The sequence below is a fragment of the Ictalurus furcatus genome, chromosome 12, assembly GCF_023375685.1.
Source record: "Ictalurus furcatus strain D&B chromosome 12, Billie_1.0, whole genome shotgun sequence".
In the NCBI taxonomy this organism is placed as follows: domain Eukaryota; kingdom Metazoa; phylum Chordata; class Actinopteri; order Siluriformes; family Ictaluridae; genus Ictalurus; species Ictalurus furcatus.
This window is the reverse complement of record NC_071266.1, coordinates 5,197,231-5,218,363: the sequence shown is the minus strand read 5'-3', so window position 1 is coordinate 5,218,363 and position 21,133 is coordinate 5,197,231. Positions and strand designations below refer to the sequence as shown.

Here is a 21,133-nt window from a genome sequence, read left to right as displayed (position 1 = left end):
TAATGTGCAAAAGACTGTACTTTTTATATACAATGTTCCAAGACTTACACTGACAATCAAATGCATTGCAGTAGGTCAAATCTCTTCTACTTATTATTTATTGCTGTAGCACACTCATACACTTTCGCCGTCTCACAGAGACTTCACGTATTTGTGGATTGCACGGTATCGAAGAGTCGACTGGTAAAAGTCTCCTTGTCTTTCAAAGATAAACAGACATCGATATAAAGTTTCGTTTTGGCATCCCAATACTTGCTGTTAATAAATGTTAAAACATATAAGTGAAATATATTAGACTTTTGTGGAACCGTGTGAAACAGCACCACTCATGATCGACAAAAATATAAATACACACAGTGATATGTAGATGCAAGGCTTGGGCTGATTTCTTTCTACACCAGACTGTAGAATCATGCAGTCTGTTAACAGTTATAGTTATGTGGTCTAATGTATGTATGTATGTATGTGTTGTATATTGTATTTTGCTGCACATACTGTATATGTTGTGTTAAAATAGGGGTGAAGATTAGATTATTCTTCGTACGTGTGACAGACTCTCCTCCAGCTCCTCCACGCGTTCCAGTGCTGCGTTTTTGGTCTCGGCATCCTCCAAGAGCGTGCCCACATCGAACAGGTTATCCAGGTACGCCTGGATCTGCACCTGCAGCTTATCACTCTCTGTGTGCTTCAGTCTCTACACACGCACAGAAAAGTGACATGAGTACGAGTGTGCGGATGTGTTTATGTTAAGGCTGCGCATATTTTTTTCCAGTTAAAAGTTAAAACTTGTTTTTATTGATTCTGGTGCGTTATGCTCTGAATATCTTTCATTATGTGTATATTTTTTTGGCCAGACAGAAATTCACCAGACAAGGTGGTCACATGCCGATTAATCGAGTGGTTCTTAGCTGATTGCCTAATTGTGCTTATATGCAGCGCTCAATGAATGTAATTAATACCCATGCTTATTTATGCCTATTATGCACTATATAAAAGGAAAATACGTTTTCTGTGTGTATAGGTGCAAAAAATTGTTCCTTAATTGTCTTAATACCTGTAGTAAATCTTTGATTCCAGAAATAACTGGCAGGTTTAAATCACAGGTAACGCTGATTATCTTTTCAGTCAATACATGTAGCCCTAATATAATGTAGGTTCTTAGATGAAAAAAATTCATTTCTATTTAGAATGACTAAAAGTGTCTTACTTCAAGATAATCATCCAGCGCAAGCTTGGTGAAGTCGTACTGAAGGTGCACTCGGAAATTCATGTCTTCTACCGAGTGCACCACGATGTTGATGAACTGCATGCACGCCACCTACGGAGCAGTGGCGCGAATCATTAGTGGTGCAAATGCACACAGAAAGACATTAGGACGAGAGTGTTCTTACAGTAACCCACCATGAAATCAATATTGTTGTCTTCGTTTTTAAAATCCTCCATTAGCTTCTCAAACCGCTGGGACTCTGAACAGACCTAGAAGACCAAAAACGAGCTTAGATCAAACAAAAACACCATTAGCTGCTAATCTTGAACACAAAGGCTCATACGAAAAAAAAAAAAATCACTACATTAATAAGTGGAGTTAAAAAGCAAGTGAACTGAGGTGACTAAAGTCAGCAGCTCAAGTACCTCTTTGAAATGGTCGAAGGCAGCCAGGATGATCTCATGCCCTCCTCTCACGAGACACACAGCAGCCAGCAGCTCCAGAACCAAAGCTTTGGTCCTAGCCAGTACATGACACATGCAAACTAGAAATAATTAGCTCCGGTCTCTTATCACGTATCATGACCCATGCTCGAGAAGAAACTACAGCATGTACTACATCACAGTGAACTGAGCCCAACCAATCAGTCTAGCAACAGTCCTGCAAATCAGATGACCTTATTAGTTTAAGCTCAGATGGTTGCTGCCCCACCCATAATGGGACCCACTGATAATAGTTTTGTGCAGCAAGCTGATCAGGAGTATTTCATCTTAATGGCTTAGTGAGATAAATCAGGGTACAAGCAGTCATCACTCTGATTAAATCAGCATGTTTACGATATTCAGATACTCAGAGCTTTGACTTCATTAAGAGAAGAGGCCATAAGTGAACACTTTGATCAACTGAGATGGACTGATCAATGCCATCCACTCCCACAGAAAGGTTGACCAGTCACATCCACTCATGCAGAAAGGTTGACCAGGCCCATCCTGCTACTGCAGAAAGTTTGACCAATTCCACCTGCTCTAGCAAAAAGTTTGACCAGTCCCACCCACTCCGGCATAAAGTTTGACCAATCTCACCCTGCTACAGCAGGAAGTTTGATCAATCCCAAACACTCCCACAGAAAGTTTGACCAACCCCAAACACTGTAGCAGAAAGTTCGACCAATTGTGCCTGATACATCAGAAAGTTAGACCAATGCTGATTGCTCCAGCATAAAGTTTGACCATTCATGCCTGATACAACAATCCCAATCTCTCTAGCAGAACATTTGACCAATCCTGCCTTCTCACACCCATAGAACGTTTGACTATTCTTGCCTGCACCTATATTTATTATTTTTGTTTGTAACAGGCTGCAATATTTTCTAATGAACTGGGTTGGTTCTATTTCCGAATCTATCTCCCGAGTAGATCCAACATTGTGAATTGAGTCATTTAAACCACATCGACCCTGACAAGGATACTAAAAGGTGAAAGAATGAATGAGCAAAGCCTAATTCACACCACACATGTCAGTCACATCCAATACATTCCCATATCTGACCGTCCACTACCACCACAAACGTTTAGGAAACATGTTTCAACTTACGTTAAGCGACTATTTACGAAACGTTTAAAAGTGTGATATTTGCTCTGGAACCTTTCAAAAAAATTAAATTCATTCTGTTAGGCCTATTGTGTGAATGTGGCTTACCTGGGATTTTTGTTGTTGAGGCTCAGAGCAATTTCGTTTACTGCATGCGGATGTGACATAACCATGTTGAAGCCGTACTACATACAAAGAAAATGTAAGGGAAAGGATTCGATTTCACAACTGGCTGTTTGGTCACCAAAAGCTGACCTAATCCTTACAGAATACGTTCTTTCTAATGTACATACCTGGTAGTTCATAATGGCTCTGAGACACATGACACAGACGTGCACGTCATCCTTCTTACAAACCAAACGTGAATTTTTGAGAGTCCTACGGCTGGGAAGAGTGTTGGACCTGAAAAGCAATGTTTGATTAAGTGTCTAACCAAAATACTAACATGAATGAAAAGAACTATTTAACGTTCTATGGAGAATTACTAGCTATACAAAAGTAACCATGTGCCCATGTGCCTATGTTTTTCCTGTCTGGTTTACCTTAAGGAGTGCCGCGTGGAGCGTTGAATACTGCTGCTGCTGACTGGTGAGGGCAGATTGGTGTCGCCATGTAGATCTTCTATAGATCTGCTCCATGGAGTCTCCACAGATGCCTCTCCACTAGCGCTCTCTGCTGCATCACCATCAAAGCTGAAGAAGAGAACCAGTGATGTAAAAAATACCCACGAATCCACTCAAGCTAATAGATGAAGAGTGTGATACAAGAAAAAGGACAGAAAAAAAATTACTCACGTAACGGCATATTGTGCGAAGGATAGGTATTCCACCAGCACATCCAAGCCTTGGTTCTCTTCATTCAGAAACTCTCTCACCCACCTGAGCACACAGGAAGAACATGATCTCAAAACCGCCATCATTTCTACCAGAACTTAACCACTTTACATTTAAAGTAGATCCAATAAAAGATACATGAAACAGGAAAGAAGTGGACAAATACAGTGGTGCTTGAAAGTTTGTGAACCCTTTAAAATTTTCTATATATCTGAATAAATATGACCCAAGACATCATCATATTTTCACACAAGTCCTACAAGTAGACCAAGAGATCCCAATTAAACAAATGAGACAAGAATATTATACTCGGTCACTTATTTATTGAGGAAAATGATCCAATATTACATATCTGTGAGTGGCAAAAGTATGTGAACCAGTTTACTTTGAAGGTGAAATTAGAGTCAGGTGATTTGAAGCATTGGGATGACGATCAGGTGTGAGTAAAGGACAGGGATCTATCAGAGTCTGATCTTCACAACACATGTTTGTGGAAGTGTATCACGGCAGGAACAAAGGAGATTTCTGAGAAACAAAGGAGGACCTCAGGAAAAAAAAAAAAGAGTTGTTGATGCTCATCAGGCTGGAAAAGGTTACAAAACCATCTCTAAAGAGTTTGGACTCCACCAATCCACAGTCAGACAGATTGTGTACAAATGGAGGAAATTCAAGACCATTGCTACCCTCCCCAGGAGCGATCGACCAACAAAGATCACTCCAAGAGCAAGATGTGTAATAGTCCATGAGGTTATAAAGGAGTCAGGGTAACATCTAGGCAACTAAAGGCCTCTCTCACATTGGCTAATGTTAATGCTCATGAGTCCACCACCAGGAGAATACTGAACAAGAGTGGTGTGCATGGCGGGGAGAAAGCCACTGCTCTCCAAAAAGGACACTGCTGCCCGTGTGCAGTTTGCTAAAGCCAGACAAGCCAGAAGACTATTGTAAAAATGTTTTGTGGATAGATGAGACAAAAATAGAATGTTTGTTTTAAATTATGTTTGGAGAAAGGAAAACACTGCATTTCAGCATAAGAACCTTATCTGCGAAACATGGTGGTGGTAGTACCATGGATTGGGCCTGTTATGCTGAATCCTGGCCTGGATGACTTGCCATCATTGATGAAACAAAGAATTATTAATTATACCAGCGAATTCTAAAGGAAAATGTCAGGACATCTGTCCATGAACTGAATCTTAAGAGAAAGTGGGACATGCGGCAAGACAACGATCGTAATCACACAAGTCGTTCTACCAAAGAATGATTAAAGAAGAATAAAGTTAATGTTTTGGAATGCCCAAGTCATGATCTTAATCCAACAGAAATGTTGTGGAAGGAACCCACCAACATCCCAGAGTTGAAGCGGTTCTTGGAAGGAGTCTCCAGAGTCAGCGCTTTGTAACACTGTAACTTTACGTTTCCTGACATGGGATAGAGGACTTTATGGTTTTTCGTTATTTTGAAGAGAAAATAAAAAGAACAGCTGATTACAGCTGCTACATATAACACTATACACTGGCCGAGCGTTTGTGGACACCTGACCATCATGCTCATTTCCCATTCTATTTTTAGTCCCCTTTTGTTTGGGCCTGCTAGTTCCCATAAAGAGTAATTGTAATGCTACAGATTTTCTAAACAATTGTGTGCTTCCAAATTTGTGGTAACAGTTTGGGGAAGACCCACATAAGGGTGTGACGTTTTGCCATATAGCGTAACTTGTTTCACAGATGTTCTACAACATTAAACATAACCATAAGCAGTAAACTAAAATCTACTACATGTCATTCTTGAACAAATATAAAATTGTTATTGTTGTCAAAATGCTGCAGGATAAGAGGAATAAAACACTTTGTAACAGTAACTCTGTTGCATCCCTCCACTGTGTGGTTGATTATTTTCCAGAAGAGCATGCACATAATAAGCGGTGTATTCCTTATGTATTCTGAGTAATTCTTTGTAAACCTCTGCTTAATGGTGTTATAGAACTTTATAATTAAACCAGAGTGATCCTTTGCAATCTTTAAATTGATCCTCTGCTTTATAACGGAAACCATAAGCCAGATTGTCCGACAACCACTAACTCACCCGATATGATTGGTTCGGAGTGAAATTTCCAGCTCACGGAGCACCTGGGTGGATTCCTGAACTCTCCTCCTGAATTTCTGCAGGAAAGGCGCATTATTTCAGCAAATTGAAGCAAACAATATCAGGCATCACACGAACACACACATCTTCGCCGAGATTTTTAAACAGGGAGAGCAAGTGAGCGGCCTCACTTCCATTACTTACACATGCTAAATGAACTGAATAATGCAGGAGCTCTGCAGCAAGCAGAGCATGCATGTTATACACACACACACACACACACACACACTCACAGCAAAAAACCGGTGACATAAAAATATCATATATAATATAACTCTCTTGCAGACATGATAAAAGATGTTTCAGAGTTAAAAGGTCACAACATTAGTCATCATAGAAAATAACGCCACATTCATAGTCACTTTGCACTTCTCACTATACTGATGATAAATTCAGTGTTCCTGGGTTTTCTCAGCTGGAAATATGAAACTGACATAAGCACAGCATTAAAGCACAACAAGCCACAGCAATTCTGCGTAGGTGCATTTATTTTTGTGCTTATTTTCACTACGAGTGAAATAATTCGGCTTTTAAAAAATGGTGTGTCTCGGGTTCATGCGATTCTTGGGCTTAAGCCCATTTTTCTTGTACGATATCATGTCATGCAGAGAACAGTATTAAGTCCAGGGCCACTGAACGTTGTGGGCTGTAAATACAGAAAAAAAAAACCCTATAGAATGCCACTTGAAGGCTGAATGGATATTAAATACATACATATAACACTATTAATGAATTCATTTCAAGTACTGAATTTCTTTTTTATGGATGAAACAATGAATTAACTTAAAGTGATGAGAGCTCGGTCAGCTTATCCTTCAAACCATCTGCACATTTTCTTTACAGGAGAAGCATAGATAAAAGGCAAAATAATACAATGTGCTTGATCAGGTGCTATTTTATAAGCTGCATAATTTGTGTCTGAATATGAGGAACCTTCCTTGTGAAAATTATTGACGTATCGACTGTAACATGACTGTGTGTGTGTGTGTGAATGCATAAGTATACCTTGCTGTACATGGCTGGTATAAAAGGCAACAATGATTAACATAATCATAATCTGTTTCTGCTTCTGGTGTAAAACAGGCTTTACACCTACCTTTCTTGTGACAGCAGGGTCCAGAAATCCTCTTAGCTTCTGGATATAAGTGTGCGGAGGATTCTTCACCTGGAATCGTTCCTGTTACATACAAGCAGACAGTTTTGAATTACACTTATTACAGTAGAAAACTTTAGGATGCATTAAACTCAAAGCTCAACCACAATTAAATTATTGACCCCCATGTATAACCTTGTGCTGTTACCAACAATTGTGTATTAGCAAACCATTTATTAAAAATACATATATTCGATTATCTTATACTATATATAATATATTAATATCATTCTTTATTTAAAATTAAAGTTTAAAAGTTTGTTATAATATAATGATCATTTTTTAAAAGATATTTTATTGAATAGATATTTTATATGGAACCATACTAGTTCAATCAACATAGTTATCATCGTTAGGAGACTTTAGGACAGGGGACATTAACTGGTGGACTGCGGGCCATATGCAGATCCAAGAAAAGTATTTCGGTGAATTGAACAGAAACAAATACTAGTAGTAAACATGAACCATTGTTGCTGCTGTAGCACAACGTACGGCTGGGAAATACGACAATATAGTCTGATGTCGATAGCAAGATAAAATTCAGTCATAATCTTTTTTTAATTCATTTCTTTCTTTTTTTTTTTTTAATCATTACAAACGGACAGGAAGAGAAGGAGTAAAATGTATGGATACATAAGGGGTCAGAAAAGTCAGGAACCTATGGGAATATTTTTGAGCAAATATGTCGATCTGAAAAATAAAAACCATGGATACAGTGGCTGAGAAAATGTATAGAGTGCAAGGGTGAACATGGAAAGCAAACATATATAAATAATAAATACAAAATTAAGCATACGTAGTTTTATGTATATGTAGTTTTACCCATCTCCATATATATATATATATATATATATATATATATATATATATATATATATATATATATATATATATATAGAGAGAGAGAGAGAGAGAGAGAGAGACAGAGACAGATATATAGATTGCCATCATATGTCATAGAAATGTCTTTTAAAAGTTGTGATGATATTTTAGTCATCTTGCTCAACCCTAGTCGATTCAACATGCAGTAATGTAAAGTTCATCAAGAAAGAGAACTGTTTTTTATTTCATTCACCTTCTCTAGTCTAATTAGCGATGTGACTACATGGCTTGTTAAAAGGTTGATGAGAAAAACGGAATGCTTAAAGGTGACTGGACAGAGAAGTGTCTGTGTAACAGTTCACAACAGATCTCATCTGTGTCAGGGGTGATAATCAAAAGTCATTATTTAGTACAAGTCATTAAATGTTTCTTTTCATTAGTCTCCAGAAGGCCCTTTATGTAGCTGGATCTCCACAAACGTTAGTTGAATACCCCTGCTTTGGGAGATGAAAGCAATTAAGTAGCATGCATGTGTTACCATACAAACAAAACAAATAGCTATAAATAAAATAAAGCTACTGAGAAATACTGGATATTTAGGAAGATTTGAATTTCACCCGAAACATGGATTTGTACTCTACAGTATTGTTCTACAGGCATTCATCAGCAGTAGGTATCATCTGCGTTAAATCTTTATTAGTTTTTGATGTTGGTACTAGATTTTTAAACCCTATGGTACATTACTCAAGCAATATCCAATTTTTCAAGCACTCCAATTTTATTTTCCTCCTTCCAGCATCATCCCGCATGTCTCATGAGAGAAATATGATCATGCATTATTAATACCTCATTCGCTCAGCCACCTCAGCAAACACATCCACCAAAAAAAAAAGTCAACCATGCTCTCCTTGGCTCACATGAGTGTAACCATGGCAACATCACATGCGTATGCAAATGCGGTGGGTGTGTATTATTTCCTAGTGCAAGTTACAATCAGTGTGGGGAAGTGTGGGAATCTGGAGAGAAGTAGAAACAAAGACTCACTTCTAAAGCACAGCATATAAACATTATAGTTCCTAGGCTTATAATTGCATGCTTCTCTATTTGGACGGTTTTGTGTATACGACAGAAAATTTCATTCATGAAAATATACCCAGATTAGCCATCACGCTTCTCGCAGCTTCCATATTTCAGCAATGCCGTTTAAAACTCTTACACGAGTCAATCATGACCATTTGCTTCAATCGCTATTAACCATTAGATTTTACAGTAATGTTTCCATATAAATATTCTCTATGTAGTTGGTCAAGCAGAATATGTCAGCAAACAACACGCTTATTCACCTTCACTGGTCCATCACTACAATCAAATCTCAATGCGAACATATTTTTAAAATGTGTCTTAGTTGAGCGCTTTGACCTGTTAACTATTTATAACTATATTCTGTTGTGTAACAGTATTAATTACCTGAAGTCTAACTAAAACTCACTGGACATATGTACAATGCTTGGCTATAGTACATTACTTATGCGCATAGTTTTCGCAGTAGCACATTCTTTATTCTTTAGAGAACTCAATTGTTAATTGCAATTGTTTGTACATCAATTAATCATCTGCTACAATTTCATAATTTCACCATTGTAACAATTTATTAAGTCGTTTGCTGATACACCATATTAATACTACTACTACTACTAATAATAATAATAAAAGTAAGAAGAAGAAGAAGTGCATCAATATATTTTAAATATAATATCATGAAAACACCATAATCCATGATAGAAAATTAGGCAATTATTATATCTCAAGATACCGACTCCAGACACTCAGCTCACTTCTCTGAGCTTCAACTCGTATACTTTACTTTTAGAGGACAAATGCAGTAAAATATCCCATTCCCCACAGTAGGTCATTAGATAATAATTGGTTAAATGATGTATCACAATATTAATCATGTACAATATTATTTCTGCCATAATGTCATCAATACTGTTCCATGTTTCTAAGATGGCAAGGTGGTGAATGGCAGCATGTAAACAAATGTCACGCACATAATATGCTAGAAGAGATCATCTACACAGAGTCCCTAATGAAATGCTGTCAAGGCTTCATTTCAGTTCAAATTCTGCCCCATGGGAACAGCTTTTAAATACGTTTTAGTGCTTTAGTGATTAGGAAATTATTGTGTTCCACACCTACTGCAGAGTTATCTGGCTCTTCCTTCTTAAATTTTGAGAGCATATCTTGAGCAACTATTTCCAGCAAGTTTGATGGACAGGAAATTAGTGCGTTTGCGGTGATTTTTAGCAGGCTTTGGGCATCAGTCAAGTCACTCACCTGATCGCAGATGAGTTCCCACTTCTTCTCGTTATCGTACTGCCGCAGAAGCCTCACCTTGTCTGGCGGAAGGTTCATGGAGTTCTGCAAGACACAGACACCGTCATCCATCAATCCGCATGTCCATTTTAGTCATGCTTTGACTAGACATTGTGGCTCACACCTACTTATTGAGTTTGTCCAGATGGATTGTCCAGATTTGGAATAATTGAGACTAAGCACCTGGTAATCTCATAAACATATGGCAGGGCCATATGTAAGGGATAAAACATATTAGGAAGTGCTACAGTAATCAGTGACGGGGGTGCATGATGCAGCCCACCGTGAAGTGGAGTTACTGGTAGCATTTGAAAATTGATTGTTTTCCAATAACAGCACATCTCAAAGTGTCTTACTCCTAGTACTTATTTAAAAACATACATTTTATCCATTTATAGCTACATTTAGTGTAACTAAATGAAACAAGTTAGTTCCTATCGTCACTTACATTATAGCAGCTATAATCAATCGTTCCTTCATCAGCGTCTGTTTTTTCCCCCCTCTCTTTCTTTTGTTAAAAGGACAAAAACAAAAACGCAGCTTGTCATGTCACCAAGAAACTCCAAATCCCTGAAGACTTTCCCCACAACAAAAAACCTACACGGACAGCTTTACCTCTGACTGTTACAAAGCGCTGACGGTGGAGATTCCTTCCAAAGATACAAATACATGTCTCCCCAGTGAAAGCTTCACCGCGCCAGTGATTGCATGAATATACACTGTGTATTCATTTATTTGTAATTTGAAGGATTTTTTTTACGCCCTCGGGTCAAAACACCACTCTAAACTTAACCCAACCCTCACCCACTCAAAAACCTTTGCTTTCATTATCATTATAAAACAATACACTGGTTTGTTTCTTTTGACATGTATTTGAATCTAGCATACGTTCTTACTGAGCACGGTGTTGCACGTGTTGATCATAGCATTTGTAAATTGTCCTTGGGTGTGAGAGTCATTATAGAAAGTAAAACTACGAGTCTAACAGATCTCTGGATTTACCTGGAGGTGCGTACACGTTTGCATGTATTTCCTTGGCAAAACATTGAACTGAAATGACTTGTAAGTCACTGAATGCATTTGCAGTAACTGCTGAACATTACAAAAAAAAAAAATGTGTGTAATTGTTGATCTGGTGAAGATTTCTGTGAGGAGATTTTTTTAAAAACATTTTTTGGAAGGAGTCTCCAGTGTCAGTATTTCGGTAACAGCTTTCAGTCCCGCCGGGATTTTGTGATCGCGGAAATCAGTACAAAATCAAGCAAACGCGATCATTTTCGGAGGAACTTTGGCCAAGACGCGTGTCATCACGACGCACGTTCGGTCAAAGCCCTCTTCGATTCACGTGCGTCAAACACGAACACAGCTAAAAGGTCTCATTTACCAACAAACATCACCGTGAAAGACCGTGCAAAACAATTGTATGCGATTGCAATTTTGCCAATTCAAGTAGTTTTCCCATTAAAAAAATATGCAAGTTGAATCGCAAATTAAAAAAAAAAAGCAAAAACCCGCAGCAAAAGCAAGCATTTTTTAGCTGCAACAATCACACACACACACACACAAAACCCACTATGAAATCCTGAACTTTAAGTTGTCTGAGACAGGAAAGTCTTCAAGACGTAAGTCTTATAGCATAACAGCAAATAGCTGTGGTATAAGATGAATAAAACACTTTAGGACAAGTTGTCATTGGAAAATAACAAACACTGATTTGGTTATAGTATCAGTTATAACCGTCAAGTTTTGTTCTTTACTTAACGCATTAAACTACAATGACTAAGAAGTGATAAAGCAACAGCACATGGTGTTAGAAAGTCAGCTGTTGTGTAGGAGTCATATTATTTTACCGTGACACATGGCGGACATAATACGATGTGCTATCATCCACCTACAGTGTTCTCCATAGACTTTACAAGCATTATATTGAGTACAGGGGCGGCACAGGGAGTTCTGGATGTAAGCACAGATGTATTCCGACTCTCTCGGGAACAGGAGGCAGGCGCGCAGATGATTAAATGGCTAATTGGGGAAACCAGAACAACTGTGCTTCTTATTTAAAAGAGAGTTCAAGGAACCTTAGACTGGTGCAGTCGGGCTTAGTCGGGTAAAATTTGTGATGCAAAGTAGTGGAACCGAGTTGGTGATTTGCATTCCCTCCATTTTGTACGTCTCTTGCTCTACACCCTCCAAAAAACACGCAAGGATTTATGGATTGTAAGTCTGAGTAGAGTTCCTGTGAGGTTTCATTCAATCTTCCGTGCTATGAATACACATCATACGGCGCCTGTCGAAGAGAAATTCTTCGTGCTAATCGGATCAGAGCCATCAGTCCCGTAACGTCTACGAGGACACCCCAAGACTTGTCAAAAGGACGTGGCGATGTATTTCGTTATATAAACTGGATGTCTTAGAATCGCTCAGAAGAGCATCGCCAACATGAATTAAAAACCTGTCCTGCCAAGCACAACGTGAAAAGCAGTTTTGATGTATGTACAGGATTACTATTTTATGATCCAGTTTATTCCATTCATATTATTTTAGACATATTAATATTTTTTTAGATATAGGCATACCCTATACCACTCTATAAACTTGAAATAAAGTTAAAAAAAAAAACAAAAAAAAAAACAGGAAGCAATTTTGGATTGTGGTTTTATGGCTGCAGCTTAAATTATTATACGTTACGTTATAAATTATTGTTATTAATGAAGAACGTTATAAATTTGCTACCGATTACTGCTTAGTGCAGTGTTTTGCGGATTTTGGGTGCGGATTGTGTTTTACGAACATGTCGCCAGTTATAATGTATTATACATTGGTGGTGTTTTAAGTGTGTTGCCAATGATGCCAAGTTATACACAGTAGTGTACGGTTTTAAATCGTTGCAACATACCTTCAAACAGAAATGGTTGGTTTGCACTAGCAGATACACTCTCTGCACTTACACTTTCCCTTTGTTTGCCGTAGACAATGCCTGATTGGAGTTCATTCCGACCGTTTGCTTTAAAAAAAACATTACTCAGTACAGCATTGCTTTTCAAATGCAGTATTATAAGTCGTGTTGCCATGTTTTGAAATACCATTATAGCTGTTTTGCAGTTTGTGCACACGTCCTCTGCGTTATTATTGTGTTACCTTATTATTGTGACATAGTATTTCTACGATAAATAAATAACAAATACATTTTTAAAAAGGTACGTGTAGTAGTATACGGTTTATGGATTGGATGCGTTATGAGTCGTTGGTAATGCAGGGTATGTTGTCAATTGCTAAAAATCATTATACAACTTTTAAAAAAAATTAATTAATTTAAACTGGAGTGGTTAAATACTATTTATGCAACATCGTAACATGTAGTAATAATGCAGCAGCCTAAGTGCACATCAATGATTACTTTTCAGTTGACACGCTGTGCACACATAGCATGTGCCTTTCCTGTACTTTCTCAAATGGTGAATATCTAATTAATCAAAAACTCAACAGAACAGCTGGCATGGACGGGCACAGGTGACTGGTGATTGGATTCCGCATGGGGTTCTCCATTCGCATGGAACTGAGAGAGCATGCACACGTCCGAGCAGACGTCAAAAAACAGCCATTAGAAGTAGACGATCGCGTGTAGCTATTGTGCAGCCGCAAACATCACCAATCCAGCCAACCTCCACACAATAGACGCGCGCGCGCGTGTGCGTGTGTGTGTGCGCGTGCTGCTGCTTTCACGAGCGATCTGGCCAAGGGGGGGCGGGGGGAGTGCCGTCTAGAAATCCCACTCTACCATTACTATGAGATATTTCTTTTACTGGTTTGTTTTTACACAGATTGCAGGATGGGACAGGCAGACATTACCAACGCGATGGAGAACCTCTCCTCGAGCTCGGCGGGGTCAGGCATGGGCAGTTTGGGCGGCTTGTTTCTCGCCCTGAAGTCTGTGAGCTGCGCGTCCACGCTCTCTGCGTTGCCCATGTTTTTGTTTGATGATGATGATGATGATGATGATGAGAATAAGGATGGCTCAAAAAAGAACTGTTTTTTTTTCTCTCTCTCTCTTCAATCAAAATGTATCCTGATGAAGAACAATACAATACTCGAGGAAGATGCGAAGATCCAGATTTTTTCCCCCCTCATACGTCACTACACGTTTCCATCGATGTGGATCAGACGCGCTGCATCGCTACATTGTTAATCCGTGCTGCTTTTTTTTATTTTAATTCTTGATCCACCGCTCGGCCTCGCAGCGCATCTTCTTGCACGGAAAGCATCGCTTATAGACACAGACAGCGTCTCAGCGGGACGTCGTTCTCCGCATCTAGCGCCGTTAATGTCTCGTTCTCGGTTAAACACTCGTCTGTGTGCATGGCTCTGCCTCCATGTAATTTACTGTCCTGTTAATCCTGCGCTCTGGCGATAACACACGAAGTCCGAGCAAATTCAACCCCCGACACAATGAACCCTTTCAGCATGAGAAATCCCGCTGAGGCGTGACGAGAGTCGAGGGGGTGGAGGCGGGGGCGGGGTGCGGCAATGTTTTCTTCCGTTGCATTGTGGGGCGTGTAGTTTACAGACATGGTCCTATGGGGTTAGATATGTGGCAGAAAAAAAAACGTAAATTTTCAGGAAACGAAGCAAATATACAATGAGAAAGAAGAAAAACACTCTGCAACTGAAAACAGTGAACTCAGCCGCATCTTGGTTTATGAACGCTGCCAGATTATTTCATCTTCCGCTTCGTAAATTTACATACGTGTGTGGGCGGGGCTTAACAACAATTCACACTCATTGGCTAGTGAGATTTGAGGAAGTTGAAACAACTTCGTTCTGGATGGTTCTCTGTATAGTTATAGTGTTTGTACTTTGTACTGGGAATTACTTACGTACTTAGTCAGTATATTAGTCCGTAATTAATATTTGACTTTTGGGTAGTCTCATACCACTATTTTAATTAAAAAAAAGATTTTTTTTTTTTAGAAGAGCTCTCAGGAGCGGCATGGAGCGTCGTCGTCATCATCATGGACTACGTTTACATGGACAGCAGTAATCTAGTTATTGACCTTACTCTGAGTAAGATAATATTGTGATTAAGGTGTTTACGTGAGTCGCTTTTAGAATACTCCTGTCATGTTCCCGTTTTACATGTTATAGAACATAATTAGATTAACGGCACACGTCATTATGTCACCGCGCCACGCCGTCCGACGTCCCTCCAGAATTTCACGTATCAACATACAGTTCGTCTTCATTGTGGTACCGTATACAGTTTTGGGTGTTTTTATTAATTTTTTTTTTAACGAACGTGTTCAAGTGCAGTTAATTATTTGTCATGCTGTACGTGCTAATAGACGACTGCTTGAAGCCGTGGGCTGCGTCCCAAACCGCGTACTTACTTATAGTAGCCGAGATACATGTATTTTTCCCCACTACAGGCCTATAATAGGCAAGTACGCGGTTTGGGACGCAGCCGTGTTCTCTTGTTCGACGTAAAACGTAAAACTGCCGTGTGTGATCGTGTCCTGTCGCACAATGCGGTGAAAACTCTCACACGACGTTCATAATGTGATTAAGGTGTTTACATGTCTGTAATACACGTCCATAATGTGACTAAAACAGGAGTACTCCACCTGTCTTAATTCAGTTAGAGCTTAATTCGAGTATGACCTTAATTAGATTAAGGTAAGTAAAAATAGCTGTTTACATGGTAGTTTCTTAATCACAGTATCGTCTTAATCGGGTTAATAGTGGATTATTGTTGTCCATGTAAACACAACTAGTGACATTATCCTCCTCCTCCTCGGTTGGACATTTGAGCTGTCAATCCAAATCTCACTAGCCAATGAGGGGATATTGTTGTTAAGCCCTTCCCACAGGTGAAATTTGTGCCAGAATGACGGCTGAGCGTAAATGAAAATCTTGAAAGCGTAAATGAAAATTCATGAACCGTGATTAGTGAAAACGAAGCTTAAAAAAATGTGTTACCAAAGAATGCTGTTTATTCAAAGACCATATTACATTTTTGCCACTGAGTTCACTGTTTATAGTTTCAGGGTGTCATCCCCCCCCCCCCCCTCTCACTGTATATATTTTAAAATGTCACCTTCAATACTTTTGGCACAAATCTAATCCCACGTGGTTTTCAACCAGGATTCGGGAAGCACAGGAATTCATTTCAGCTGGAATCAGAATTGCTCTCAATAGTCCTACATGAATAGTCTACAGCTGATAATCACAGTCTTTACAATAACAATACGTGAATATTAACGCACTAATTATGCACTGAATGAATACTTACTGAAATATTAACTAATGATAAGTAATGATTTAAGTAAGTATTAATTCATGTAGAGCATGATTATTCATTGTACTGTTATTGTAAAGTGTTACCAGAATCTCAGCCTTGCTTCAGCGAATAATCTCACCTACATACTGTAGCCTTTTATCTAAGAGCTGTAAGCTTCACACTCATACTGAACATCCTTTCAACACACTCAGCACTACTTGCTTTTGTAAAAGACTAATGATTAACACATAAGCACACTAAACTGCTGCGGTCCGGCACGGCCACGCTTATTTGCATAAAGATATGCCCCAAAATGACCATAAATGGTAAACAAGTTCAATTTAAACAGCACAGTAACCTGCATCCTGCTTGTTGTAGACAACATGGAGCAAGGCTGGCCGAACGGTCTGTGATGCCCTAGAAGAGATTAGACCATGGGCCCTTAACAGAGGATGCTGCGTTACAGGACACAATTCTAAAAACTTGACAAATGAAATGAATGAAAGATATCATGTTAGAAATATCAAATGACATTAAAAGAACTTACGTAATATACCATTGCACTGGTCTCAGTTATTCACAGTCGGCACATGACTTCCTCATGCAGTCTCACTGTATGCGTGTCCGGTAGGTAGAGATACTTTGGGCCACAGTAATCAGGTTATTGGTTAGGGGAGATGAGGAGAGGGAGCCCATTCTGCTGTGCAGCATAGCACATACCCTTACAACCTGCCATACATTTGTAGCACTCTCATCACACACATCCAGACAATGCCATTGCCCTATAAGCAGGCCAAAGGTGTGCTCTGCTCCTGAACTTGCTAGAGTAGTGTCTTTCCTCTATGCTTTGTGGGTTAGGGAATGGAGTAAGGAGCATTCGCCTGAGGGCATAGCCATAGTCACCTGCAGGAATATTGCATTTTTTTTAAGGTTAATATGATTGGATGAGAAAGACACACACACACACGTGTTGAAATCCAGTGAAAGTTGAAACTAGTTTAACTGCTATCTTACCATGAAGTTGTGGAAGAATTAAATAAAATAGCCAAATCAAGCTTTGATAAGCTACTAGACTCTGCTTTATTACAAGTAAAAGGTGCTTTAATAGTGTATTAGTTAAGGAATGCGCACACTTATGCAATGAGGTTATTGTAAGTATCCTATCCCTCCTTCCCAAATGGTTCTATTAGTTTTTTTTACTAGAACTTTGTTGGCTGCTATGTCACAATAAAAATGGAAACCGATCTGAAAGGATTTATCTTGATTTAATGTTTTTTTTTTTACATCACAATCAAATCTGCTATTTTAACATGGGAGTGTAGACTTTTTTATCCACTGTAATTCTCTCTTTAAGCAACTGGTTGCCAGGAATCCAAGGATTGTCAAGACCTGTAAGTGGACCAGTATTATCTGGTTTCACAACATTATTCTAAACCTGATCCCAAATCGTCACATACTGTAGTTCCTGTTACTGTAGAATGGCTCCTGGAAATCTAAATAGGCCCATTAGCCAGTCATCATCATTGGGGAAGAAATCTTTGTGTTCTCTAAAAACACGTTCTCGCCTTGCTTGTCAATTGGTTTTGGTTTTCTAACAATGGTAACAACACAATTGTGCCATTGACAACACACCATTCTATAGACTATTTACAGTATATCATTCTGTAACTTACTTATAGATCTGCGAATGTATGAAAATGATGCACAGCTGTTTGCAGCCTGTAATTTCTCACAATGAATATAATTGCAATTGTAATTTGTAATGTAATTTCTGTAATTTGTAATGTAATTTCTCATAATGAATATAATGAAATATAACAAAGTATTAATTTGTTTGGGGAGGGGATGAGACAGACTGTAAGATGGAAAAAAAAGTTATTTAAAGCAATAAGTATTAATAAAATATGAATAATAATATTATTAATATTAATGGTGCCAGTGGGGCTTGTCACAGCCTTAGTCACTGTGTGGCTCTGGTTGTGTTAGGCAAACATGCCTGAGTGCTATTAGGTGTAACGTGGAAACCATATGGAACCAGTGGCACTGAGCATGCAGTAATGGTGCCAGTGAGGCTTGCTAGTCACTAGGGAGGCCTGTATGGTTTTGGTTGTGATAGGCATGTTGGCAAGGTTAAAGGAAACATGGTAGGTATGGGCACCGGAGAAGGTCTGACAGGGAGTAATGCCATAGCAGGACAACATATACCTGTCTAATTAATAAGAAACAGGCAAACCAGTCTACACAAATAATCTCATGATTATTTTCTCATGATCAGGAAGCCTATCTGCAGTGATTATGGAGTTGTATAATTTGATATGAAGTGTTACATGTGAGATTGGTGATAAGTGCATTTAGCTATAATTCCCTACATGTCCACAAGGTGTCACTAACCCCAGGTGTTTCTAAAATGTTGCATATGACTCTAAACATCGGTCAAATCTTCCATAAATATACACCCGATTTCTAGTTTTAGGGTGGGACGTTCCATACACACATTCCAGACACATTTTAAATATACATACCGTATATAAATGAGGCCCCAGGAATATCCTCAGATGGCTTGTCTCTGCAGCTCTTACACTAGCGCTTACACATTTCAACATATCCCATTCTGAAACAAACCTAGAGCACAAAAGAATGTCACATTAGAGACATCACTTTTAAGCAAATTCATGGTTTCTGAATGTAAAACCTGCTGAACCTCCTAACTTGGCTGTTGTCTATTATCTAGAGAATCACTGATACTAAATTTCTCAGCCGATACGATAACCGATTATTCAGAGTGATATCGGCCGATACCGATAACCGATACTTCTGCCTTTTGTGCCTTCTTTTAATTTAATAATTAATTCCACAATTCTGAAAGAAATGCAAATAAAAACTTTATTCTCTCCATTTCAACAAGTTGTTTGACAGTAACTGGTCTCATAAACAGAAAACACATTCCTCTAATTAACATTAACACATGAACTCAATTCTGAAGATTAAAGTAAGATTATTAACTTATTGAATGTTATTAATTCATATTAACATTGACTGAATTCTAAAAAACCTCCTGTTAGTCTCACATTCACTCTCCACAAACACAAGCATTTCTACTTCATCAATGAACATCAAACTGGTCATATATAATATCAACTTTTTTATATATTAACATTAACTGGATATGAAATATGCTACTCTACAAATATATTTTTCTGTGCAATATATACTTTGTCAAGTCATCTTCATTTAAATCTTTCAACGGTGTACTGGCGCTTTAATTCAGCTCGAGCAGTGCGGCAAAACAATTAATAAAATTAGATTTGACGCCGAAACTCCCGCTTCACTGCCGCTCACGTCCGGTGTAAAATTGTATCAGTGCAGAGATTACAGAGCTTACAAACTGCAGTTTTGTCGTCATTCCACACAAGAGACATCTTCTTTATGCACAGCACAAAATCAATGTGTTTTCCCACCCTCTTTTGATTCACAGGATATAATCGGCCCTGATCATCGGATGTTTTAAAACTATCGGCCGATGGCCCATAGCGGGAAAAATAGCCTTTATCGACCGATACATCGGTGCATCTCTACTATTATCACATTACCCAAAGAGATCAACATAGTTAACTTGTCTTTTTACAGATAGCTCAATCTTCCTAAAGAAGGAATAGCCAAACTATCTAGCTAACATAAACTATAAACTATGACAAACTACCATTACCAGCTAACCTAGCCAGCTACTAACTAGCATAAATTTTTATCAACTTAGCTTATGTCCTAGATAGCTATGTGCCATACTGAAACGGTTTTGAACAATGTAGCTAGCTAATACTACCTGCTGCTAACTAGTGCTATCTCTCCAAACATCCAACTAAATATGACAAATGTTATATTGGTTAATAGGATCTCTTTGAGAGACAGAGAATTTGATAATGGCTAGGAAGTCTTGCTCATTAAGCTCTTTAAGTTTACTCCAATTACTGGTTTACCCTTTCCCTAGCTAACAAGCTTTCACAGATATATCAGAACAAATAAAATAATATTGTTTAACCGACATCAACATCAACATACCTCAACGTTGAGCTTGTTTTTCTTCTTCTTCCCTTCTTCTCTTCCTTTTCCCTGCTCCAGATGGATACTGCTTTGTTTCCATTGGTGCATGATGAATGGCCACATAATGTCATTCGGTCAATATACACATAAAACTATAATAATGATTTAGAGCTGAGATAGATATGATTCATTCACTGCATGAAATCACACAGGAGTAAAAAAGTGAAGTCAGAGTCGGGGTAATTGGAGTGGCATAGCATTTTTCCAGTGATAGTAGGTCTGACTGTTGACTGTACACATGGTTATAGTTAGGGGAGAGTGGGGTCAGTTGTAATGCTATCAATTGCTCCAATCAGCAACAAGCTACAGTGGTGACACTCACTCTGCACATGCTCAGTAGCATCCTCTGCCTGATTATAAAAGAACAGTAGTATAATCACAACTCTGAAGAATTGATCACTAAAACAAAAAATTTTTGTTATTAAAGTAATTTTCCTCATCTGGCAAACATTATGAATGATGTGTTCATTTCTGTACACAACTGTGATATGAAACCAAAATAGGTTAATTTCATTCACTGTCACTATCGCTAGGACAAAGCTGAAAGAGCCACGTGCATCAGCTGACTGAAGTATTTGTGCATCATTGGTATTCAAACTTCAGACATAACTATACCGACTTATTCAGGAGTTACT

The 21,133-nt window shown here is 38.5% G+C and overlaps 1 protein-coding gene across 2 annotated transcripts in view; it reads right to left on the bottom strand.

The window, feature by feature from the left end:
- The window catches only part of fmnl2b (formin-like 2b), a 30,861-nt gene extending 16,705 nt beyond the window's left edge, over window positions 1-14,156 (bottom strand). For both annotated transcript variants that reach the window (XM_053638267.1, XM_053638266.1), the window contains exons 1-12: window positions 13,976-14,156; window positions 10,088-10,171; window positions 6,872-6,952; window positions 5,716-5,792; window positions 3,592-3,675; window positions 3,340-3,489; window positions 3,091-3,199; window positions 2,906-2,982; window positions 1,633-1,726; window positions 1,402-1,476; window positions 1,208-1,318; window positions 545-694 (exon numbers count right to left, since the gene is read on the bottom strand). In XM_053638267.1, coding sequence (XP_053494242.1) covers window positions 545-694; window positions 1,208-1,318; window positions 1,402-1,476; window positions 1,633-1,726; window positions 2,906-2,982; window positions 3,091-3,199; window positions 3,340-3,489; window positions 3,592-3,675; window positions 5,716-5,792; window positions 6,872-6,952; window positions 10,088-10,171; window positions 13,976-14,092 — 1,209 coding nt within the window. In that variant the 5' untranslated portion in view covers window positions 14,093-14,156. The remainder of the gene's footprint in view (window positions 1-544; window positions 695-1,207; window positions 1,319-1,401; window positions 1,477-1,632; window positions 1,727-2,905; window positions 2,983-3,090; window positions 3,200-3,339; window positions 3,490-3,591; window positions 3,676-5,715; window positions 5,793-6,871; window positions 6,953-10,087; window positions 10,172-13,975) is intronic.
- Between the last annotated feature and the right edge of the window lie 6,977 nt (window positions 14,157-21,133).